This window comes from Talpa europaea (genome assembly GCF_964194135.1).
Source record: "Talpa europaea genome assembly, chromosome: 10".
NCBI lineage: Eukaryota > Metazoa > Chordata > Mammalia > Eulipotyphla > Talpidae > Talpa > Talpa europaea.
Genome location: NC_140077.1, coordinates 53,484,858 through 53,507,828, shown reverse-complemented (window position 1 = coordinate 53,507,828; position 22,971 = coordinate 53,484,858). Strand labels below are relative to the sequence as shown.

Genomic DNA, 22,971 nt, shown 5'->3' with positions numbered 1-22,971 from the left:
TTATTTCCCACCAATCTAGAAATCTACTAGGGATTGGCTACCATCTTTACTTCTGAACCTGGTACAACTGTGAAGCCAAATAAAAAAACAGAAGGGTTGGCTTCTGCTTCCCACAGTAAGTACCAGCCATTTCTGAGAGTAACAAAAGCTGGAAGTAGAAGGAATTTTAATAGTGAGCTTCAGTATATAAATCTAAGGTACAGGGAGGAAAGAAACCCCTAGACCAGCTTATTTTAGTCCATGCTTCCTAAAACTTGATTAATAACTAGATCTAGAAAACTATTAATCAATCAGGCTGGAGATACATTTGAGAACTCTTCCATTTGTTAAAAACTACTTGATATACTTTTCTATCTCTCCAAATAACTCTCAATAAAGAGCATTTGATGATATATGCATACATCTATGTGTTTATATACAAGCACTAATGAAATTTAATCTACACATCTAGTCCAAAATCACTAAAGACAATTACCAACAAAGTTTTCATCTTAAAAAAAAAAATCCCTAAGCCATGTTCTAAAATCAGCTAATGGTGATGATTCTATAACTATGTGAACATACTGAATCATACAACTTTATTGTAAATCATACAAGATTATACAACTATGTGACACAACTGAATCATACACTTTAAATGGGTTTGTTTTATAGTATGTATATCTTAATAAAGCTGTCATAAAAAATCAAAATAAAAAAACTTTATTGGTCAGCACATTCTTACGTTGTCTCAAGTTATAATAGTTTGCTGAGCAAACTGAAAGTACTTTCTACATTTTACTGCTTCAGATTATAAAAACTATACTGAGGTTTATAAAATTCACCAAGTATCTATAAGGTCCCCAAATAAAAAGAAAAAAATCCAGGAAATAAATTATGATAATAATTTAATACTACATACAGTAATGCAAACTACATATTCTAAAATTTAAGAAAGTATTTTTTCACATGACTTTGTGGGCTAAACATGTATACAAATTTCCACCTTGTATTTGTTTCATTTACAGTCAAAAGTATAAAAACAGAAAAACAATTCCATGAATTCCCCAGCAAAATCAAAGCTCAACAATCTGCATGGAGCAACAGTTTTGTCCAACTTTTCCCAAAGCTAACAAAGTGAAAAGGAATGCAGAATCCTTTGCATAACTGATGGTATTACTAAACCACCTGCATGCTATCTCTATATGTACACTTTCTTATTCCCTTGTCCTTTTTCTCCTTTCTTCTCTTATTTTACTCAGAGAATCTTATTTTAGTAGTCACATTATATTCAGATAATAGTATTCAAGTTTAGAGGTCAAAAAGATTAATGAGTTAGTCAAGTTCACAAAATTTGGAAATAACCAAGGCAGGTGTCAAGTCTTTTGACTTCCAAGTTACTGTTCTTTCTTACACTAGCTTAGATGACCCTCAAAATGATTTAGTATTCAAGATTGAAAAGGTTGTTGATTACTAAGAAGTCATGGATCTTTAAATCATGTGGTAGTAACCCTAAACTAGAAAATGTTATTTTTCTCTTACCCAAATTCTTTCTGTATACTTTTCAAAATAATGATGTTATTTGCTGTTATTCCCCTTCTAAACAATCCTTTTAAAGTGAATATTTAATTATCTCATATATAATCTAATACCATCCTCAGCAATCTTTGTTAATCTTTCAATGTCACTTTACTGAGGAGTACTGACTTGCTCTGAACTGAACAGCAATCAGCTGTAAGTTAATTGGAATCTAGATAAATTACATTAAAATGGGAATCTCTACAAAGCAAAGATGATGACAACAATTTGTGAAATAATGTAAGCAATATGCTGATCTGAACTAGAGACATATACTTGGGACGAAAATAAGAAAGAACTGTAGGAATGATGGAAGGGAGATAGGGTAGGAGAGAAGAATCAGTAAAGGTTCACTTTTTTCTCCCATATGATTGAAGTACAGGAAAATACTTATTACCCAGGGGAACTATTAATTTGCTATAAACTAACTGAGGATACTCATAGGGAAATATGTTTCCCTATTAAAAAATCCTTGGCACATCTACTAAATGAATGAAAGACAACTGAGCAAGCTCAAACAAGAGGCCCCTTTTATTTTTTTTTTTTTTTTTTTTTTTTTTTTTAATAGAGGCATGCTTTATTTATTTGTTTGCTGGTTTGTTTGTTTGTTTGTTTGTTTTTTGTTTATACATGCACTGGGTACAGTCAGAAGCGCGGGAGGGTGAGAGAATTCACCAGAGCCAGAGTGGGGAGCAGAGCAGGCAGAAGGACCAAAGTACACTGCTGAGGGGAGCAGCGGGCGGCAGGAGAGGTCTGCGCGCCATGTGGGACCCTCCTCCGGTGGCCGGGGAGCAGCCGGGGATCGAACCGGCGCCGCAGAGGCCGCGGGCAGCTTCGCAACCCAGCGCTCAACCGCTGCGCCACCGGGGAGGCCCCCCTTTTATTTTTTTGTTCTCAAAATGTAGCTCTAGCACTATCTACCCCCAAAAGATTTGTAGCTTTAACAAGCATATTGCTAAACTCCAACATAGATGTTTAATCAAAGTATGAGGGTTTAGCCCATACATTTGCATTTTAGCAAGCCCATATGAGATTCTTAAATTCATTTAAGAAGCTTGAAACTTCTCCCCTTCATGAACTTTCTTCAGTTAAGGAGTCAAGCTGTTTTTCTGCTCTGTCAATTGCTTTCTAGTGGCAAATACTGCTTCAAATATTGAGAGAAATGCTGTGCTCTTACATAAATCATTTTGTCCTAACTATGAAACCCCCAGTGCTTTTTTATAAGACTACTATTTAAAGCCTGGAAAATGGATTAATGTTAAAGACTAAGAGGGATGGTAAAGGGAAAATATTCTTGTTTTTTTTTAATTCCAACTTAAAATGGAAAAGGAATTGTTGAATAAATTAGGAAAAAGAGTGTAAGTTAATAGTATGAAGTACTGGTATACATATGTTCATTTAATTAAACAGATTGGTCATTAATGTGCACATGCCACTTAGGAAACTTTATAAAGAGCGAAAGTATTAATAAGCTTGCTTTAATGAAGTAGAGAAAGATTAGAAAGAACACACATATTCTGTTTTTATCATACTGTTTAACTTTACCTAAAGCCTTTTTTAAAGTTACTCTCATGAATTAAGACTAAAAGATAAAATTTTAAGACATGATTACCATTTGGTGCAGTGGGAAGTGACCAGATGCCATAATATCTTGGCAAGTATTTTCGTAGCTCTAAAAGAACACCATCACTACAATCAGCAGCATAAACCTGAAACAAAGAAAAATGTAACATTTGCATGTCAGTTTATTAAAAAGTTTTATAATTGCCCTATACCTTTCTCAAATAAAACAGTGCTGCTGAATCACAATTTATCTGGTATGAGTTTCAACTGGATATAAATTTGTAATATGCAAAAACAGATTAATGTGTTTCTCCAGTGGAAAAACTGTATTCTTTCTGGTTATCTACTGCTAGTATTTCATTGACCTTGACTATTTTATAACTAAGTAAATTGCAAATAACTCCTAGCAAATACAAAATAATTCATACTAATGAATATGTATCTAAATTCTGGCCAGAGGAAGTCTACTGATTTCCCTGCACATCGCATGTTAGGGAGGCCTATAATGTCTATATGTAAATTCATTTCAACTTCCTTTTATTCCGTATATATTAGCGCTCCTTTGATTTCTATTTTGAATCAGTTTTAATATCTGTTTGGTTCCCTCATTAAATAGTAACTTTAATAAAAATATTAATACACATTTATTTTCTATCTGTAAGGGAATTGTAATTTTACTTTATTAAGTTGAGAATATACAAGACATGTATAGACATCATTGAACTATACTCTTTTTCCCTAAAAGAAAATTTTTCTTTTACAACAACTTTTAAGACATTTAATCCAATTAAACTCTTACCAGATATGGCCTAACTACTTATTCAAAACCATCATTGTTTTGAATATAACAATTGTTTAGTGGTATAAATTATGAAATCTTAATATCAGGATTCTAATTTTAGAATTTAAATCATAGTCATTTCAAACAGTACATATAATTCTACAAAATAAACTCAAATGTGATAGACTCAACAAATATCTATGGGATACACTCTTACTTCCCAGTCTCCCCTACTGAAATGTAAGCAGTTGAAATGTAATCAGAACTGGTATTAGTCACTTCCGCCCAAGGTAACTTAAGAGCAGGGTGTATAATTTTATCATCCCTCTGTCCCTGGTACAATGACCATGAGGGCAGAGTGTTCATGACAAAAGTGTGGGATTAGTCACCGCAAAAGGGTTTGACAGGTTTTTTCCAGTATGTCCAAAGTAGACTTTTTTGAATCAAAGGCACCCAAAATGTGAAACTAAGTTATTTTGAGTATAAAGCAATGAGTCTCCTGCTAGAGTTTGAGGGGCTCTTATACTTTCCTCGGCCTTTTTGCCTTCCGTAAGCTTTTTGTCCTCTTTCCTAACTGATGCAATCACTGCTACTCCTTCTATGACTAAAGAATGGACTCTGAGAGTATCATCCAGCTACAGGTTTATTTGTAAACACATTCTTTATATCTAAGAATCTTATCTTCGTTCTGAGAGTACAGATAAGTCAGTCCCTCCTTGTCATGTGAAGTCTCCTTTCCTAGACACCCTGGTCCCTTAACCCAGAATTTATACCCTTTTATCCCTAGCCAAAATAGGGATGCATAATCACTGTATCTCCCCCAAGCATGTTATTCAATTGATTTTTCCTCTGCTAACCTGTATGATGATGTTTTGATTACCCATTTAGCCCAAGAAGAACCTAGAGGGGTGGGGGATTTTTCCTTGTGTCCACAAGTATATTACTAAGCGATGACATAAATAAGTCCATGATATTAGTAAAAAGTGATAAAATAACTGGAAAAGTAGAGAGGCAAACTTTCTCTTTGTACTTTTAATATTTTTTAAAACTAGAACTGGCATTTACTGCAACATTCCTAACAAGGCAACCTACTTAGAAATGCAGCATAAAATATAAGGAATAGTTTCTTAAATGCTTAGTTGAGTTGCCAAGGCAAAAAACGAAAATTCAAAGGATATAAAATGAACAGGAAATTGAAAGCCTTAAGATGAGCAGAGATGTTTGAGTTCCAGAGAGCTTTAATCAAAGGCTCTCTGAATGTAGGGACCAAGTATAAATGACAATAGTTACTATATTGAAATAGGGAGAGTAAATAAAATTCTAAATGCTGAACAATAAAAACCTTGTCATCGTTCTTCCTTCTGCTACCACTACACTCCAAGAATGCTGCCAGTTAAGCTGATCAAGAAAAAGAGAAAAGTAACAAACTACACGAGGAGTTGAAAAGGAGTCACAACTAGATAAAGCAATATTTTTAAAAAATACCATGAAGATCTTTGTCAAATGGGCAATTTGGTATAAAAACATAATATATCACTAAAATTTTACTGTAACACTTACAAATTAAAAAAATCCCACAGCATTTAGAAACTGAATGATGGGTCAAAATATGTCTCTTGGACATATTTTAAATATGTCCCTTGGACAGTGACACAAGCTGGCAGACATCATGGCTTGGGAGTAAAAGTCTCTTGCAATCTCCAACAGTTGGAAGAACTCTTAAAGAAGGCCAGAAAGAAGTAGGAGGTGGCACAATAAGCTAAGTCTAAAAAATGACAAAAATATGACACCTATAAGCTGGTCAGGGATGATAATTGGGCATCCAAGAACAATTTATGTATATACAGCCTAAAAGTAGAATGTGGATCTAAGCACCCAGAAGCACACCCCTCCTGTAAGATTTGTAACAGAAATTAATAGTTCTAATGGAATAGTGGACTAAAAGCCATCCATATGAGGGCTAGCAAAATGGCAGAATTCATATAGGAATAAAGTTGTGCAAGAATTTTGGTGCCTAATGATTCTAAAGAAAATACGAAACTCTCTCAGGCACCAAAATGGTGCTTCAGCAAGTAATCAAAAAAAGGAAAGCCACAGCCCTCCCCGCCCCCCATTCAATTTAAACAGTCTTCATTTTCCATGGTAGTACATTTGGTAGCTACATCTTGTAGGTCTGAAAGTACTGGAAAGGAAGTTCCATTCAAAGACAATTTATCTTAAGATTCTGTAAATGATACTAATTTTTTGCTCATTTGAAAGAGGTAAGTGGTGCTGTAATAAAATGTAAATACACACACATCCCTTGTCAGGAAAGGGGAAAGGATGAAAAAGAGGAAAGGAAGAGTGAAAGACAGGCAGACAACAGGCTCTAACAAGCTTTTAAGGAACAAAATCCTTATCCAAACAAAATCTTCAACAATATAAAAAAAGAACCGCTCTTCACTTCATCTTATAAAACTAAAGGAAATTTAGTATAAAAAACAGTATGTGAAGAAAATAGTAATAATATTGAACGTACCTAGAAAACATCTTAAAACACTAGCAAACAAAATCCAATAATGCGTTTTTAAAAAATTAAAGACCTATCCAAGTACAAAAACAAAAGATGGTGTGTAAGAAAGCCATGAGTGTCGCCACTTCACCCCCATGCCTTCCAGAATGAAGAAGACTGAGGGAAATTAGAAGATGAGGATCACTTTGAGGGGGCCTTCTGCTTCTGCTCAGGTCTCTCTCTCTCTCTCACACACACACACGTGCCCGCGTAGACCATCCTGACCCATGGTGTCACAGCTCTTTGGGCCCTTTGCTATCTTTTCCTTGTGTTTCCTGCCAAGAAAAGGCCTTAGATTCATTCTCCTGACAGCTCTGCATCTGGGTCCTGATTCTCCACTTTGCTAAGGAGTCCACATCTGAAATTCTTCTCTCCCATACTCCTCCCTCTCTATTCCCTTTGAGTCTCTCACTGATTAAAAACCTGTGGGCATACAAGTGTTTCATTATTTTGCTTTGATGCACTTAACTAGGCCAGAAGTCTTAGAATGGGCAACATGGGTTTTCTCCCCTAACAATTTGGGGTCTGTGGGCACATCTTGGTTTTGCTCAGTATCAGTTTTGTTTGCCTGCAGTTTTGTCCAGTAATAATATAATACTAGAACTCTATTATGGCATTTTACCACATTAACAGATTACAGGAAGAAACTTACATTATCATTTCTATATACATAGTTGAAAAATACTTACTACCCAATTCATGGTAAATTAAGATAAAAATAGAAAGAGGCTATCTACATTCCCTATTCCCCTCCACATTTCTCTACTCAAGAAGTTAACCTGAATCAACTATTTCAGTGGGATCCCATGCCATCCTGTCATAGTCTCTTACTGGTACAAGAATGAGGACAGTAGTATAATTAAGACCACATTATTTACTTTTCTAGTTCCCTCTTTATCAGTTCATGTGTTCTCATAGTTACTATCCCTGAGTTCCAATAACCACTCCCTTTTGTCCCCTTTCAACTCAGGGATGGTACAGAATTATCTTTTGCAGGTGGCCTTATACTCCGACCACACCTTTGTAAACACTCCCTTTATTAAGTCACTTTGTAAATAGTTACTTTATTAACCTGACAAAGCACACCATTTGTTTCTTGACAGAACTTTCACTCTTAGAGAAGGCAATTTCTTTAACCAAGAAAGAAGTATCTAACAAAACTTAAGAAAGACATGTTTTAATGGGTAAACGCTAGAAGCACTTCTGTTAAATGAGAGGAAGATGCCACCCAGCACTGCTTCTATTTAGCACTGAACTAGAAGTTCCTGACAGAAGTATATGCATTCAAAAAAGGATAAAAAAAATCCTCCAATCAAGAAGATATAACTGCATATATAGAAAGCAATTAAAATTACCAGAGAATCTCAAATAAATGATATAGTAAGAATTCAGTTTTTAGATTAGTAAATATAAGAACAGATATCTATTTCTATTTTATATTAGCACTTATTGAAAAAATTAATTAAAAGTAATTTATAAGGGAAATAAAAATAAGGTACCTAAGATAAATTCAACAATTTATATACAAGGATTTCATAAAGTAAATCTTAATACTTTCTTCAAGAGACAGTCTACAGCAGATAAAAGTAAATTCTAGAGCCAGATTGACCATGTTCAAATTCTAAAACCACCATTTGCAATTTGAAAGATCATACTCAATGATTAAAAAGATAATAAACTCATGCCATTTGAGCCAACATGGATGGAACATATATATTGGATAGTGTCATTAATAAGTGGAATATGAAGCAACCAAACTAATAAAGACAAGCTTAAAAACTAACCTTGATAGCTGACTATTGAACTGAATCATTGACGGGGTGGGGGGAGGGAAGAAAGGGATAAGAACAAAGAGTTAAGGAAGCACAATGGTCTACAGTAGTGGACTATGGGTGAGCTGGATGTGGGAGCACTATGCTGGTAATATCTGATGGGGGTATCCTATTACTTGAATTAGAAATAAATTAAAAAAAGAAACAGCTAAATCAACAACAGAACAAAAGAACTTCTAGAACTAAATAAACAAGTTAGCCAATGAAAAAATGATCAAAGGATCTGAATGGACATTGTTCCAGTGAACAGCCAGTAAGCAAATAAAAAATGCAAATCAAAATAAATCACAATGAGATAATACTTTATACCTACCTGGAAGGCCATTAAAAATAAAAAACAAGTGGTGTTAGTAAGGATGTGGAAAAACTGGAACCCTAATACACAGCTAGTAGAAGTATAAAATGATGCACTCAGTTTTGAAAACAATGACAGTTTTACAGAAAGTTAAATGTAGAATTACCATATGACCCAGCAATTCTACTCGTAGGTATATACCCAAAAGAATTGGAAATGGGTACGCAAACAAATACTATACTTGAATGTTCACAGCAGCACTATTTTAAAAAGTCAAAGGGTAGAAACAATACAAATGCCCATCAATGGGTAAATGGATAAACAAAATATGGTAAGTTTAATGGAATATTACTCAGCTATAAAAAGGAACAAAGTCCTAATGCACGCTACAATGCAGATGTACTTTAAAAACACTACACTAAAAAAATATAGACACAAAAGATCACATACTGTGTATATAACTCCATATGCCCTGCATAGTTAAGTGCACAGAAAGCAGACTGGTTGCCAGGGACCAGTGGGGGCAGAGAGAAGGAACAAGGCACCATAGCTTAATGAGTACAGGGTCTTTTTGGGGAGATAAAAATGTTTTATAATTAGATTGAAGTAGTGACTGTAAAACACTGTGAATATATTAAGAAGTATTCCTAGTCATATAGTGACTTAGATGCTACATATGTACATTAGCACATTTAAGGCTAGAAAATATAGTAAAAACATAGTAAAAACATCTACTTAGCATTTCTGAAAAATACAAATGTAGATCATTCTTAGTTAAAGTATTTTTAAAAATGTAGATCATTTTGCTACCCACTAATAAAAATTAATTTAGTGGATAATGATAAAGGACTGATCACAAAAATCTGCAAAGAGCTGATGAGACTCAACAACAACAAAGAAAATAATCCAGTCAAAAAATGGGCAGAAGAGCTAAAAAGAAACTTCTCTGAAGAGGAAATGCAAATGGCCAACAGGCATATGAAAAAATGTTCAACATCACTTGTCATCAGGGAAATGCAAATCAAAACTACCATGAGATACCATCTTACACCAGTGAGAATAGCACATATTAAAAAAACTAGCAACAACAAATGTTGGCGAGGGTGTGGAGAAAAAGGAACTCTTCTGCACTGTTGGTGGGAGTGCAAACTGGTCCAACCACTGTGGAAAGCTGTGTGGAGATTTCTGGACCTACTAAACATAGAGCTTCCATATGATCCAGCAATTCCACTCCTAGGTATTTACCCAAAGGACACAGAAACATCAATTCCAAAGAACACCTGCACCCCTATGTTTATAGCAGCATTGTTTACAATAGCTAAGCTTTGGAAACAACCCAAATGCCCAAAAATAGATGACTGGATCAAGAAGATGTGGTACATATATACCATGGAATATTACTCAGCATTCAAAAAAGATAAACACATGCAATTTGCAGCAACATGGATGGCGCTGGAAGGGATCATGCTCAGCGAAATAAGCCAAAAAGAAAAAGAAAAATACCGGATGGTCTCACTCATAGCAGGAATCTAGAAAACTTAAATAAGGGACCAGGAAAATGAATAACTATAAGATAGTGAAAATCAAAATCAACAAAAAACTATGAACCAGAGACACTTTTAGGGGGGCGGGAGGGGAGGGATTGGGGTCAGAATGGGGGGGCTGCAATTGTATGGGGAATATAACAATAAAATTTATTTAAAAAAAAAAATTAATTTAGTGGATATAAATAAGGGTCTTTTAAAAATATAGCAGAGGTGGCACAGGGGTTAAATTCTCAGCGCTATCTGCCAGCCACTGTAGCATGAGTTGGATCCCTGGCCAAGGAGCTAACCCACATGGCACAGCAGACCTCTTTTGTCTTGACCGCTGTTCCCCTCAGCAGCATAGTAGATCTGCCTGTTCTTCCCATTCTGTCTCTGGTGAATTCTCTCACCTCCCTCACCTCTGGCCTATACACCAGTTCTTCTATGCATAAATAAAAAAATAAATCTTAAAAAAAAATAAAGTAGGAAAGAAAATATAGAGTGCATGAGTAGAGAGGAGTATTGCATTTCATTAACTTTTTCTTTCAATCACACAAGCCATATACTAGGACAAGCTAGTAAAACATGAAAAACACTTTGACTATAACAAAACCAATCTTACTTACTTACCATATTATAGAATTCCAGCTCTCTTGGACCCCTTGGAGGTGGCTGTAGCTGTTTCAAAACTGTGCCATCAGGATGTTGCAGTATACCTATAGAACAAATAAGTTTATTTTTAAATGCTTTGACAATAGTGTGACTTGCTTCATGGGATAGATTTGTTCTTGAGTTACAGATAAACTGCTTTCATAATTAAGGGTTTCCTCTTGATTCAGAAAATTTGACATTCAATCAACAAGTTCAGTGTTTTCTATACACAGAGCACAAGAACACAAATTCTAAATAGCTTGGGTTTATTCTTTCCAATAGTTACTCCCCTTAGAACCCACCTCAAATTTTCTAGTAAATAGATGTGTAAAAATTAGAATATATGTATAAAGTTTCTATAAACATTCTTCAGACTTTCCAGGAAATGTTAATTTATAGTTAAGTAAGTTAAACAGTAGCATAAACTGATCCACTTTTATAAAAAGAAAATATTAACAGTAGAGTATAAAGTTCAAACTTTGTAATTTTTTTGTTTCTCTCATGTGTTAGAAGAAAGCAACCAAAAAATATCCTGTTTCAGATGCACTGTATACAACTATACAGATAATGCAAAGGTACCCAGTCAAAGAGAAAAGTGGAAGCTAAATTTAAACAAACACTGAACCAACCCTGAATGGGGCACCTTCTTAGAATCTGCCCACTCTATGGGGAAACCTTTTCTTGGATCAACACTGACCCTGCTGCTATAATATAAGGACTCCTCTCAAATTTATATACTAAAATCTTAAATTTTTACATATTAGGATTTCACAAAATCATGCTAGCCAGAATATAATAAGGCTCAAAAAAAAAAAAAAACTATTTGCAAATTAATAAAACATGTCATTTAGCTTTCTATTTCTTTTGCTAGTGTCAGGAATTTTTAATCATGACAAAATGCAGAATTTTATCAACGGAAATAGTCTCCACTTAAGAGAGACTGTGACCAAGTTTAAGACCTAGATATAGAAGGAAAGTAATCTATATGCAAATAATTGGTTAGTAAACAGGCAAAAGATTTTGAATTTTCAATAAATAGTTTAATACAACTAAAAATTGTTTAAGAGAAATTCTGTTCCTAAAGGTTGGGGTGGCCTTCACTTCCATGGTGAAGGGCTAATTAAGATACAAAGAAATCTTGAACTGAATTCCATGGGGATGTGGGAGTAAAGCATTCATAAATGAGAAGAGAACTAGGACAGTTTCCCTACCTTGGAGTAGGTACCTAGACAAGTTACCAGTCAATCTTTTACTAGATAAATAAATTAAAGCAGGTAAACAGAAATGAGCTAGACTGTAAACAGCAGTATGGGGTAGCAGGAATGGATCAGAGACTATCATGGTGGTAACACAAAAACAGATCATTTGGTCCAGCAATGCTCTCATATCACTTCCTCTGCAATACCCCCCTCCATGGAGATGCTGGTAATCCCAGTCATCTCCCAAGAAATGAATTCCAGGATCCTCTTAGAATGCAGCCAAATCTCTCCCACCAAAAACACTGTCACGAAAAAAAAAAAAAGGATGCATCCTGGGAAGATAAGCCAATAACTAAATCTAAGACTGCAACCCAGTACCAACTCAGCTAAATTCTAGGTGAAATATTACTTATAAGCCCTTCACCATAAATAGAGAAAAGGGCTTATACTCTATATGAAGCAAAACAAAAAGTAACACACTTCTCTCCCCACTGTTCTTTAAATAAAATTCCCAAAATCCAATAATAAAATTATGAGACATATCAAAAGATCAGAAAAATGGATTGAATAACCAAGAGAAAATACAGCAAATTGAAAATGACACACAGATGACCAAGTAATTACAATGAGCAAATAATGATTTAAAACATCATGCTAAAAACAACAGGAAAAAGTAAGTATAAAGTCTGAAAAGGCAAATTATTTCAGGAGACAAAAAGAAAGTACATAATTATTGACTGAAATTCAAGTTCAGATACAGTATCTGAAATACAATTTTCAATTAAGAAAAAGCAATCACAGAAGAGTGATGAATATTAAGGAAGAACAATAGAAAATATCTAAATTAATGAAAATATCTAAATTAATGCAAAGAAAAAATATTTAAAAAGGAAAAGGGAATAAAACACTAGTAACCTGTGAAATAATATCAAGTGTTCTTTTTTATTTTTTAAAGATTTATTTATTTATACAAGAACCAGGTACAGGCCAGATGTGTGGGAGGGTGAGAGGAGTCACCAGAGACAGAGCGGGGAACAGAGCAGGCAGACTGACGAAAATACACTGCTGAGGGGAGCAGCGGGCGCAACAGAAGAGGTCTGCTGCGCCATGTGGGACCCTCGCCCGCTGGCCAGGATTGAACCAGTGCTGCAGAGGCTGTGGACAGCTTCACAGCAAGTCGATCAATCGCCTGTGCCACAGGGGAGGCCCAATATCAAGTGTTCTAACAAAATTGTAGTTGGAGTATCATAAGGAGAAGAGAATGGTTTAGAAACAGTTCTGGACTTCATTTCCACAAATGATACAGAAAGCTGGAAATAGCTTTACTCCCAATTTAAAACAAGGAACTGGTAAATAATGTGCAAAAATCCTAACTTTTTGGGCCTCCCCTGGTGGCGCAGCAGTTGAGTGCTGGGCTGCCAGGCTGCCCGCAGCCTCTGCTGGCCTGGTTCGTTTCCCAGGCTGTCGGCGAGGGTCCCACCAAAAAAAAAAAATTTCCTAACTTTTCTTGAAACCATCAGTGTACTGAGATTGTGAACAATATGAAATCTAAGGAAAGACACATCACTAAGAAAAGGCAGAGGGCCTCCCCGGTGGTGCAGTGGTTGAGCGCTGGGTTGCGAAGCTGCCGGCGACCTCTGCGGCGCCAGTTCGATCCCTGGCTGCTCCCGGGCCACCTGAGGAGGGTCCCACATGGCGCGCAGACCTTTCCTGCCGCCCGCTGCTCCCCTCAGCAGTGTGTTTCGCCGGTCTTTCTGCCTGCTCTGCTCCCCGCTCTGGTGAATTCTCTCACCCTCCCGCGCTTCTGACTGTACCCAGTGCATGTATAAACAAAACAAACAAGCAAATAAATAAATAAAACATGCCTCTATTAAAAAAAAAAAAACATTAAAAAAAAAAAGAAAAGGCAGAATGCAGCACATGGCAGAACAGAGCATGGGAAAAAAGATAGGGTTGCCTTATAATTAGTCAGCTAAAATGTTTAAGAAAATGTTTAAGGCCAAGTGTAGGTTAAGAAGAGAGCACAGAACTCCTTGAAGTTGCAAACGTTTGCAACATTTTCACCAGAGGCCTCTCTTCCAAGCCCTCAAGAGAAAGACCAAAGTAAGGCAGAAAGCAGAAAAAAAACAAACCTAGAGGGACAGGTCTTGAGGGATACTTCAATTCTACAGGAAAAGGGATCTTCACCTTTGAACAAAGCTCTTAACTTCTGGGATAAGGACAATAAATTTATTCCTCCCAAGGCACAGGTAACTCATTAAAGATGAAGAAAATTGTAAAAGAAAAAAATTCTCTAACTCTGGGGAGTAAGAAGGAAGCAGGAAACCCTATTAGGACCTGACTTTATAGGTATCCTCTTGTCAGGTGAAGTAAAAGACTCAGATAAAGCACTTGCTGAAGAGTTCAACTACCACATGAAAAAATCCCATCCAAGTCTCAGGACCACAGGGCCTATCTAATACTGAAGTTGAACTAGGACAACATAAAGGTCCTAACTCCAAATATAATCACATTGCGGGTTAGGGTTTCAATGTACGAATTTCGGGGACACAACATTCAGTCTATAATAAAAGGCAATTATAATAACAGCATCAAATTTGGCTCTACTTCTGACAAGATTAGCTCCATCAGCAACACTAATAGCATAGCAGAAGAGGTATATTGATCAAATAAACTTAAAATAACCATAATTATTGTTAAAGGTTACGGCAGAAAAGGTAGACAGTAAACATGAAAAGATGAAGAATTTCAGTGAAAAGAAATTTTAAGAGTTAAATAAAACATTACAAATAAAACATGTAGGAACAGAGACAAAGGGTTCATCCATCGACATAAAACAGTAAAAGAAATAATAAATTTTGCAGAATCCCAGATAAGGTAGAATAAAAAATACCTCCTGGACTTCTTACATATGAAGATACACACAGATACGTTAAATGTAAAAAGCCAGGGCTTCCCTGGTGGCACAGCGGTTGAGCGCTGGATTGCAAAGCTGCCTGCAGTCTTTGCAGCGCAGGTTCGATCCCCAGCTGCTCCCCGGCCACTGGAGGAGGGTCCCACATGGAGCGCAGACCTCTCCTGCCGCCCGCTGCTCCCCTCAGCAGTATACTTTGGTCCTTCTGCCTGCTCTGCTCCCTGCTCTGGCTCTGGTGAATTCTCTCACCCTCCTGCACTTCTGACTGTACCCAGTGCTTGTATAAATAAATAAATAAATAAATATATCTTTAAAAAAAAAAAAAATGTAAAAAGCCAGGGGGAAAGGATATGTGAATCAAGTACCACTCATATGAACCTTGATATACCATTACTATATATCACACAATATTAATACTAGACAGCCAATTTCAAGAAAAGGAATATTATGCATTTCATAAGATGATCAATTCATTAAGAAAACATAACATGTATACCTAATAGCACAGCTTCAAAATAAATGAAACAAAAAACTGACAGAACTGAAAAGACAGATCAAACTGCTCCCACAATTGATAAAACATGTATATGTAACATTAGTAATAATATTAAAAACCTAAACAACTGTATAAAACAACTTGGCCATGTTGACACTTAGACTGCTATATTCAACAGAATATTCATATTTTTCAAGCACAAATGGACATTTTGTTGGACTATAAAACAAATCTAAAATCTAGAAGGCTTGAAATCAGAGACTATTCCCTGAATACAATGAAAATAACAAGATATTTGGGAAACTAGCAAACAGATGAAAAGTAGACACACTTCAAATTAATCCACGGCTCAAAATTCCCAAGATTAACTAGAAATATTTTTAAACAAAATGATAATGAAAATATAGCAAATCAAAACTTGTGGATTATGGCCAAAGTACTTAAAAAAATAAGTACTTTCAAAAATTTGTACAAGGAAACAAACTTCCAACTTAGGGTGTTAGAAAAAGAACATATTGGGGCCTCCCTGGTGGCCTATTACCCATCACTATGGCCTGAGTTTGATCCCTGGCCAGGGAGCTAACCCATATACAGTGCAGCAGACCTCCCCTGTCTGCCCACTGCTCCCCTTAGGGAGTATATTTCAGTTAATTTGCCAGTTCTGCTTTTCACTTTATCTCTGGTGAATCCTACCACCACTACCACTCCCCACCCCAACACCTCTGGCCTACACCCCAGTTCTTCAATACAAAAATTTAAAAAAAAAAAAAAAGGAAAAGAAAAAGAACATATTAAACCACAAATAACTGAAGATACAAGAACAACAATAAAAATCAATGAAGGGCCTCCCCTGGTGGTACAGCAGTTGAGTGCTGGGCTGCTAGGTTTCCACCCCCCCACCCCCCCATCCCACCCGCAGCCTCTGCGAGGATCCCACACAGTGCGCAGATCTCTACTGCTGCGCCCGCTGCTCCCTTCAGCAGTGTATTCCGTCAGTCTGCCTGTTCTGTTCCCCACTCTGGCTCTGGTGAATTCTCTCACCTTCCCGCGCTTCTGACTGTACCCAGTGCATGTATAAATAAATAAATCTTTTAAAAAATCAATGAAATAATAATGGACAATGGGGAAAAAAAATCAATGAAGCAAAAGAGTTCTCTGTGATCAATAAAATTGATCAAAAAAACCCATAAATTACCATTATTGGGGCAAAAAAGTAAAATAATACTACAAATCCTACAAACATTAAAAGTATAATTATGAAGTTCACACCAATAAATTCAACAAGTTAGATGAAATCAACAGATTTCCTTAGATACAAATTATTTGAACTGAACAAACCGAAAATCTGAATTGGCCTATGTCTACTAAAAATATTAAATTCACAATTTGAAATATCCTGAGACAACTACAGGCAAAAATCAGTTTGCTAGTAAAGTTATCAATTACGAATTTTACCAATTATCAAAATACCAATTTTACCAAGTCTGTTCAGAAACAAAATAGGGTATATTTCCCCACTCATTTTACAAGCACATTTATATATACTTTTTAGTTATGTCCCTTGAACAAGCCAGGAAGCAATGAAACCTCAGAAGCACACATAACAACCTAGAGTTTTGTTAGAAGAATACCACTTCTTAAAAGCAAACCACAGCTCCTTGGAGAAGAGCCTGATGTCAACAGGTGAGAAGGGAAGACAAAAGATGGGTCTAAAATACCTTGTAATAAAAAGAAGGTGCCCCCATTGGCCAAATTTGGTACAATGTGAACAGCAAAATTAGTAAGCTCTATAATGAGCTAAGACATTTCATAAAATAAGAATCCAGAATCCATTTTATAAAATAAGATTCTTATTTTAAAATAAGAATCTTATTTTGAAATAAAATAAGAACTGACCATAAACAAGAGCATGAAAGCATAGGAGTAAAGAGAAGGCTGTTTCTTGTAACAGAATGCTGACAGTTAAAACAGAATTGGAAAAACCACAAGTTTGCACAAGAAAGACTGGTTCAGCCAAGAATCATCAATAGATGCCAAATCTAGGAATGAAGTGTGATAAGGGAAAAAATATTAACTGTATATTGGAGAAGTCTGACTACATATTGGATCAATGACCAAAATTAGTATCACTAATTATAAGGAAATTGACATTGCGAGTCTCCAGATGAGATATCATAAGGACATCTGTAAATTTGGCAATATGTTAAGTTTTCCTTACTGTTCTCGTCTTAATTTAATTTAAATTAATTTAAATTAATTTCACAGGGTATCTTATAGACAAGTCAGTCTAAATAGTCATGGATTGTCCCCCTACAATATCAATTTAAACCCTTCCTTTTCTTAGACTACTTCATTTCTAGATCCTAAAATGGATTAAAATAAATATCAGATTTCAACCATTTGTTTAAAACTCTAAGAACTTTTAAAAGAAATTAATGTTACATATTAAAATTAAAACAAAGGATTTCATGCTAATTTAGCAAGCTTCGAAAATTGATAGCAGTTACACTTTTGTGGAATTTTCCTATAAAGTTGCACAATGAGCAACAAGGTATGCCATAATCACTAGGGAGGCGGACTGCAATGTTTCAGTGGAGGGTGCACTATGGTGATAACACATGAAGGGGGGACCCTCTACTTCTAAAATATAGACAACAATGTAAACGAACACTATCTCAATTTAAAAAAAATTACAGTTGAGAGAAGAAGCATAAGAATATTTAATATATTACTTATTACATTTCTTAGCAAAGAAATGGTGAAAATCAAACAGTCCACTAGAGGAAAAAATTATGATACAATCTACACAGTATAATACAACACAATTTCCAAGTACATCATAATTACAAAAGTAAATATACTATATAACTGACTGAAAATAAAAACTTGTCTGATACATCTACCATATGAAAAATCAGAATTGTGATAATGTATTTATTCTATATTTGCTGAGAAACAAAACCTGTAAGGATGCACAAGAAATTAATTAACAGGGCCCTTGTGGGGAGAAAAGTAGGGAGAAGGGCAGTATTTATTCTACTGCTCACTTTTTTCCTCTAAAATATCATGTACTACTTTTTCAAGTCCAGAAACACACTTTGCATTGTTAGAACTAAGAATTAGAGGGAGGGAGGGAGGAGCACAGGGGACTGAGGTGATGGTGCACGGGTGCATTGGTAAAGGAAGTTCTATGGGGACTACACCTGAGGGTGTGGGGGGAAGCAAATATTGTTTAAAAATGAACAATGATGTAAAAAATAATTTTTTTAAATTAAAAAAACTAAGATTTAAATGAACTTCAATAAACTATAATTTTAGAGAACATAAAATACAACTGATATATAGTCCTGATAACTACAACACATTCTCGTTACTTAATATAGTAAAATCTAATTTTCCATTCAAATACCTTCAGGCTATTGGCTCTGTGCTTTCAGTTTTTAATTTAACAAAGCTAAGAACTCCTTTTTGGTACTAGGTAATATATCAACCCTAAATTGAAAAATCCTATTAACAAACAATTTTGAAGACAAAAGAACATCAAATAGCCACACAAAGTGCCTTTGAAAAACTATGCTGAAAATTTCAACTGACAATCAAACCTAAGTATGACTGTGAAAACACTTTACAACTAACTCTTAGGTGATTTATGACCCTGGAGCAACATAATAAATCCTTGAACTTTGAATTACTGACTGGCTTGTAGTCCATTTTATGAATAGGGAAGATAATCAAAAGTCTGGCGTCCTTTCACTGACATTAGATGAAAAATTGTAAATAAGTGAGAATTAAATTCAACAAATATTTATTAAATTGCTAATGCAACATTTGAGACATCGTGTTCTGGTGATACACAATCTCTAGTTAAGAGAGCCTCAGAAAACTGAAGTTTATTTCAAATTGAATGCAATACATTAATTTTTTATTCTACATTTAATATGTAAATTTTATTTTTTACCCCAAAAATTAAGTAGTCCTTCCTCTAGAATCTATGCTCATAATTTTAAAAATAATTTGGGTGACAAATACTTTTGTAAGCAGAGATGACACTTCAGAATGAGTTCACTATTACATTCTTTGATAAGCAGTGGTTATACACTTAAGTGACAATCATTAATGAGACTGTTTATCTGGGGATTTTTTATTCTGCTCTGTTTTGCACATAAGTCACCCTAGGGACCCTTAGGAGAACAATAATTTTTTTTTCTGGCCTCCAGAATATTATCAGGAATATTATCATTACATTTCACTAACATAAATCAATAGGTATGCGACATACTTCAATTAACGTTAATTTCATAAACTGTCATTACCAGCAGTGATACACATAAGGAAACCTCTACACTAAACAAAGTAAGAACTATGTTTGTTCCCTTGTTTCCTTATTTGGGGGTACTAAAACAACTGTTAATTTTCACTAGTTCAACATTTTCCAAGTGTAACACGAGCTCCAGTCTTTGTACAAGGATACCGGGATAAACAGTCTTTAACGCCAAAGGAATCACAATTTAGTGGGAGAAAGGCACACAACTTACGAGGACACTTAACATTAAACTTTAAACAAGAGGAAAGTAGGTAAAGAAAATAGCAGGGATGCTGCTCTTCTGAGAAATAAAAAACGAATACTCATCCATTTCCCCAAATTCTTGTTAAAGTTATCTGCAATACACGGTGGGAAAAGTGCTTGAAGTCAGGATCTTTGGTCAATTCTAACACCAAGTCGCTGCGTGACTTTAGGCTTGTCATTTAACTCGCCTTGTCCTCGGCTCCCCTAAGGATGTATTATTTCCCCAGCCTAAACCCGAATCATCTTACCAGCATAAACCAAATAAAAAAGGTTCCAGTGGTTTCAGGGCAGAGACCCACATTACCCATCCATTCCATTCTCCCTAGTAATCGTAGCCCAAGGAACCGGTGTCAGTAAGCTGGGGGAGTTACCACGTCTACACGGGATTTCCACATCAGCTTAAGATTCCACTGAGATAGGCCTTTATTGGGCTTTCAATGTCATGAACTCACAAAATGTACTAGAGGCCCTGATAAAGTCTTAAGAAGATGATGGAGAAAAACTGGATGTCTTATCCGTGTGCCGTTCTCGATCACCAGCAGGGTGTACCTTTGCCAACCTAAATCCGAGTTTCTGCCCTTCTGGAACCACGCCTCCCGGAGAAATCCAGAAGGCACAGGTAAAACCTCTCTAGGAGGGCAGGGAGAAGATAGGGGCAAAGCCAAGACTAGCTTAAAAAAAAAAAAAAAAAAAAAAAGGTTCTAGTGTTTTTCTTCCCCTCCAGCTATGCAGCTGCACCCAGAAGAGAAGCACTAGATTAGCATCATCTGCATTTCATTCCTTTGCTTTTGCAATAGCTACCCGCTTATAATAAACAGACCTGGTACTAGTACTCGGGGGAGAATTTACTTCCCCATCCAGTGAAAACGAAGTTCCTTATTTTCACTGACATCGCCATCTCCAATCAACACTCGCCCTCCCTCGGGAGACCCGGCACTCCTCTCCCCGCCACCTCCTGCTGCGAGCCTGACGCCCTACGAATCGCCCCACTTTTTTGAGCCCCGGCTGCTCGCGTCGCGAGGCTCCGAGAAAGAGCGGAAGCGCCCTGGAGCGCGGCGCGCACCCCCGCAGGGGCTCCCCGCCCGGCCCCGGGAGCACCGGGCTGCCTCGGCCGCCCGGGGGCTCGCAGAGGCGGAAGGGGAGCCCCACGCCACCCCCACTTACCCACTTTGTCCTTCCCGTACATGTGCCCGGCCACCTGATGCGAGAGGGGCACGCAGCCGTTGAGGAAACAGAGCCTGCCGCCCGCCGGCTTCGGGGTGCCCTCAGGGAGGGCCTCGCTCGCCGGTGGGGTCCGCATTTCTGGGGGGCCGGGCGCCTCAAGCCGGAGGGGGGATGGCGGCTCAGTTGCCATAACGGAGAGCTGAAGCGGCGGCGACCGAGGCGAGAGCAGGAAAAAATTAGGCTGGAGGGAGGGGGCGCCGCAGAACCTGGGGGGTCTCTCAGGCTCGGCCGCGAGGAGGCCCGGGGGTTCCCGCGGCTGGTACCCGCTGAGGCCCGGGGAGGGGGCCCATGACGCCGCGGCGGCGCGGGCGCTCCCCAGCCCAACTCTCCGCGGAGCGCGGCTCCAGGCTCCCGCTGCTCTGCAGGCGCGGCCCGCCGCCGCCGCACAGCACTGGAGACGGAACCGAGCAGAGGCGCAGCGGCGGCAGCGCCCCGCGCTCCCAGGGGCCCTGACGGCGACGGCGGCCCCACCTCCCGCGCCCCCGCCCCCTCCCGCCGTCCTCCAGTCCCCTCAGCTGCCGCGCGCTCGTCAGCGCCGCCGGAGCTTCCGACTGCGCGACCCGCGGCCGCCGCCGCTACTGAGCATGCCCAGAGGCCGCCCGACAGCCCCTCTCGGCGGGGCGGGCGCGGGCTGGCTGAAGGCCGCTCGGAGGCGAGTGCGCTCGCGAGCCTGCAGAGCCCCACCGCCTGGAGGGCGTTAGGCAGCCTCCAGGGCTGCTGTGCCTTAATTCTTTCTGTGCGCGAGGCAGCGCTTCCTGGGGGCGGGCTCCGGGAGCCAGGGGATCCAGAGGTGGGGAGCAGTGAAGTCGTGTGTTCGAGTTGGGAAGCAGTGGCATTACCACGAGTGGCTGGGAGGGGCTCCCCTGGTGGCGCAAGGGGTTAAGCACCGCACTATGAAGCATTCCGCAGCACCTGCAGCACGAGATCGATTCCCCTGCCGGCCAGGGAGCTACCCACATGGCGCGGCAGACCTCTCCTGACTCGCCCACTGCTCCCCTCAGCAGTGTGTTTCAGTCAGTCTGCCTGTTCAGTTCCCCACTCTGTCTCTGGTGAATCCTCTCACGTCCCGCATCTCTGGCCTGTACCCCAGCTCTTGCATGCATAAATAAATATGTCTTTAGGAAGGGAAAAAAAAAAAAGAATGGCTTGGGAGGCCGGCTCTTAACTGCAATGTACTCCCTCCACTTCCCACCCAGCAAAGACATAATAGCGTGTAAAACAAGCCGCTTCTTAGAAGACTCCCCTTCAAGACACCCTTCAAAATTAATCCTAGCCCCTCTCGTCAAATCGGTGCCCCTAAACCGCTTTTACAAACCATTTAGAACCGACGCTGATTTCAGTCTGTAGGTGATATGGAATAATCTTGTCTTTATTAAAAGTGAACACTTTTTTTTTTTTTTTTAATAAAGGAGTCTTTCTTAACCACTCGGCCCGTGAATAGCAGATTCCGGGCCTTCAATAGATAGCAGGGTCAAAGGCAGAAGAAAGGGTTGCACAATGGGCGCGACGAGAGGTTCTGGAATGGCATTCTGTGAAAACTGGACCTGGCCTTTCAGGTACCGGACTAAGCAAGAACATTTTGCAACGTCTTATATTTCTGAGGATGGCAAGCGCCCTACGAGCACCTGTCCGCAGTCCTGAGAAACCCACACACCTGGAAAAAAACAAAATGTGGCCTGGATTCCCCATTCCCAAAGCCCTGCCCCTGGGCTCCAGGACCCCGCCCCTCAGGGTTGCGCAAACTCTCAGGCTACCGCTCTAGATTTCCTCCTCCACCACCCTCCACTCCCCGGGCTGTCAAAATCGGCCTGGGAG

The 22,971-nt window shown here is 38.3% G+C and overlaps 1 protein-coding gene across 1 annotated transcript in view; it reads right to left on the bottom strand.

Moving 5' to 3' along the window:
- The window catches only part of IPMK (inositol polyphosphate multikinase), a gene marked incomplete at its 5' end in the record, with an annotated part of 29,982 nt that extends 8,696 nt beyond the window's left edge, over nt 1–21,286 (bottom strand). Inside the window, 3 exons of the mRNA XM_084244833.1 lie at nt 3,170–3,266; nt 10,736–10,821; nt 21,097–21,286. Of these exons, the coding sequence (XP_084100959.1) occupies nt 3,170–3,266; nt 10,736–10,821; nt 21,097–21,286 (373 nt within the window). The remainder of the gene's footprint in view (nt 1–3,169; nt 3,267–10,735; nt 10,822–21,096) is intronic.
- Nucleotides 21,287–22,971: the final 1,685 nt, after the last annotated feature.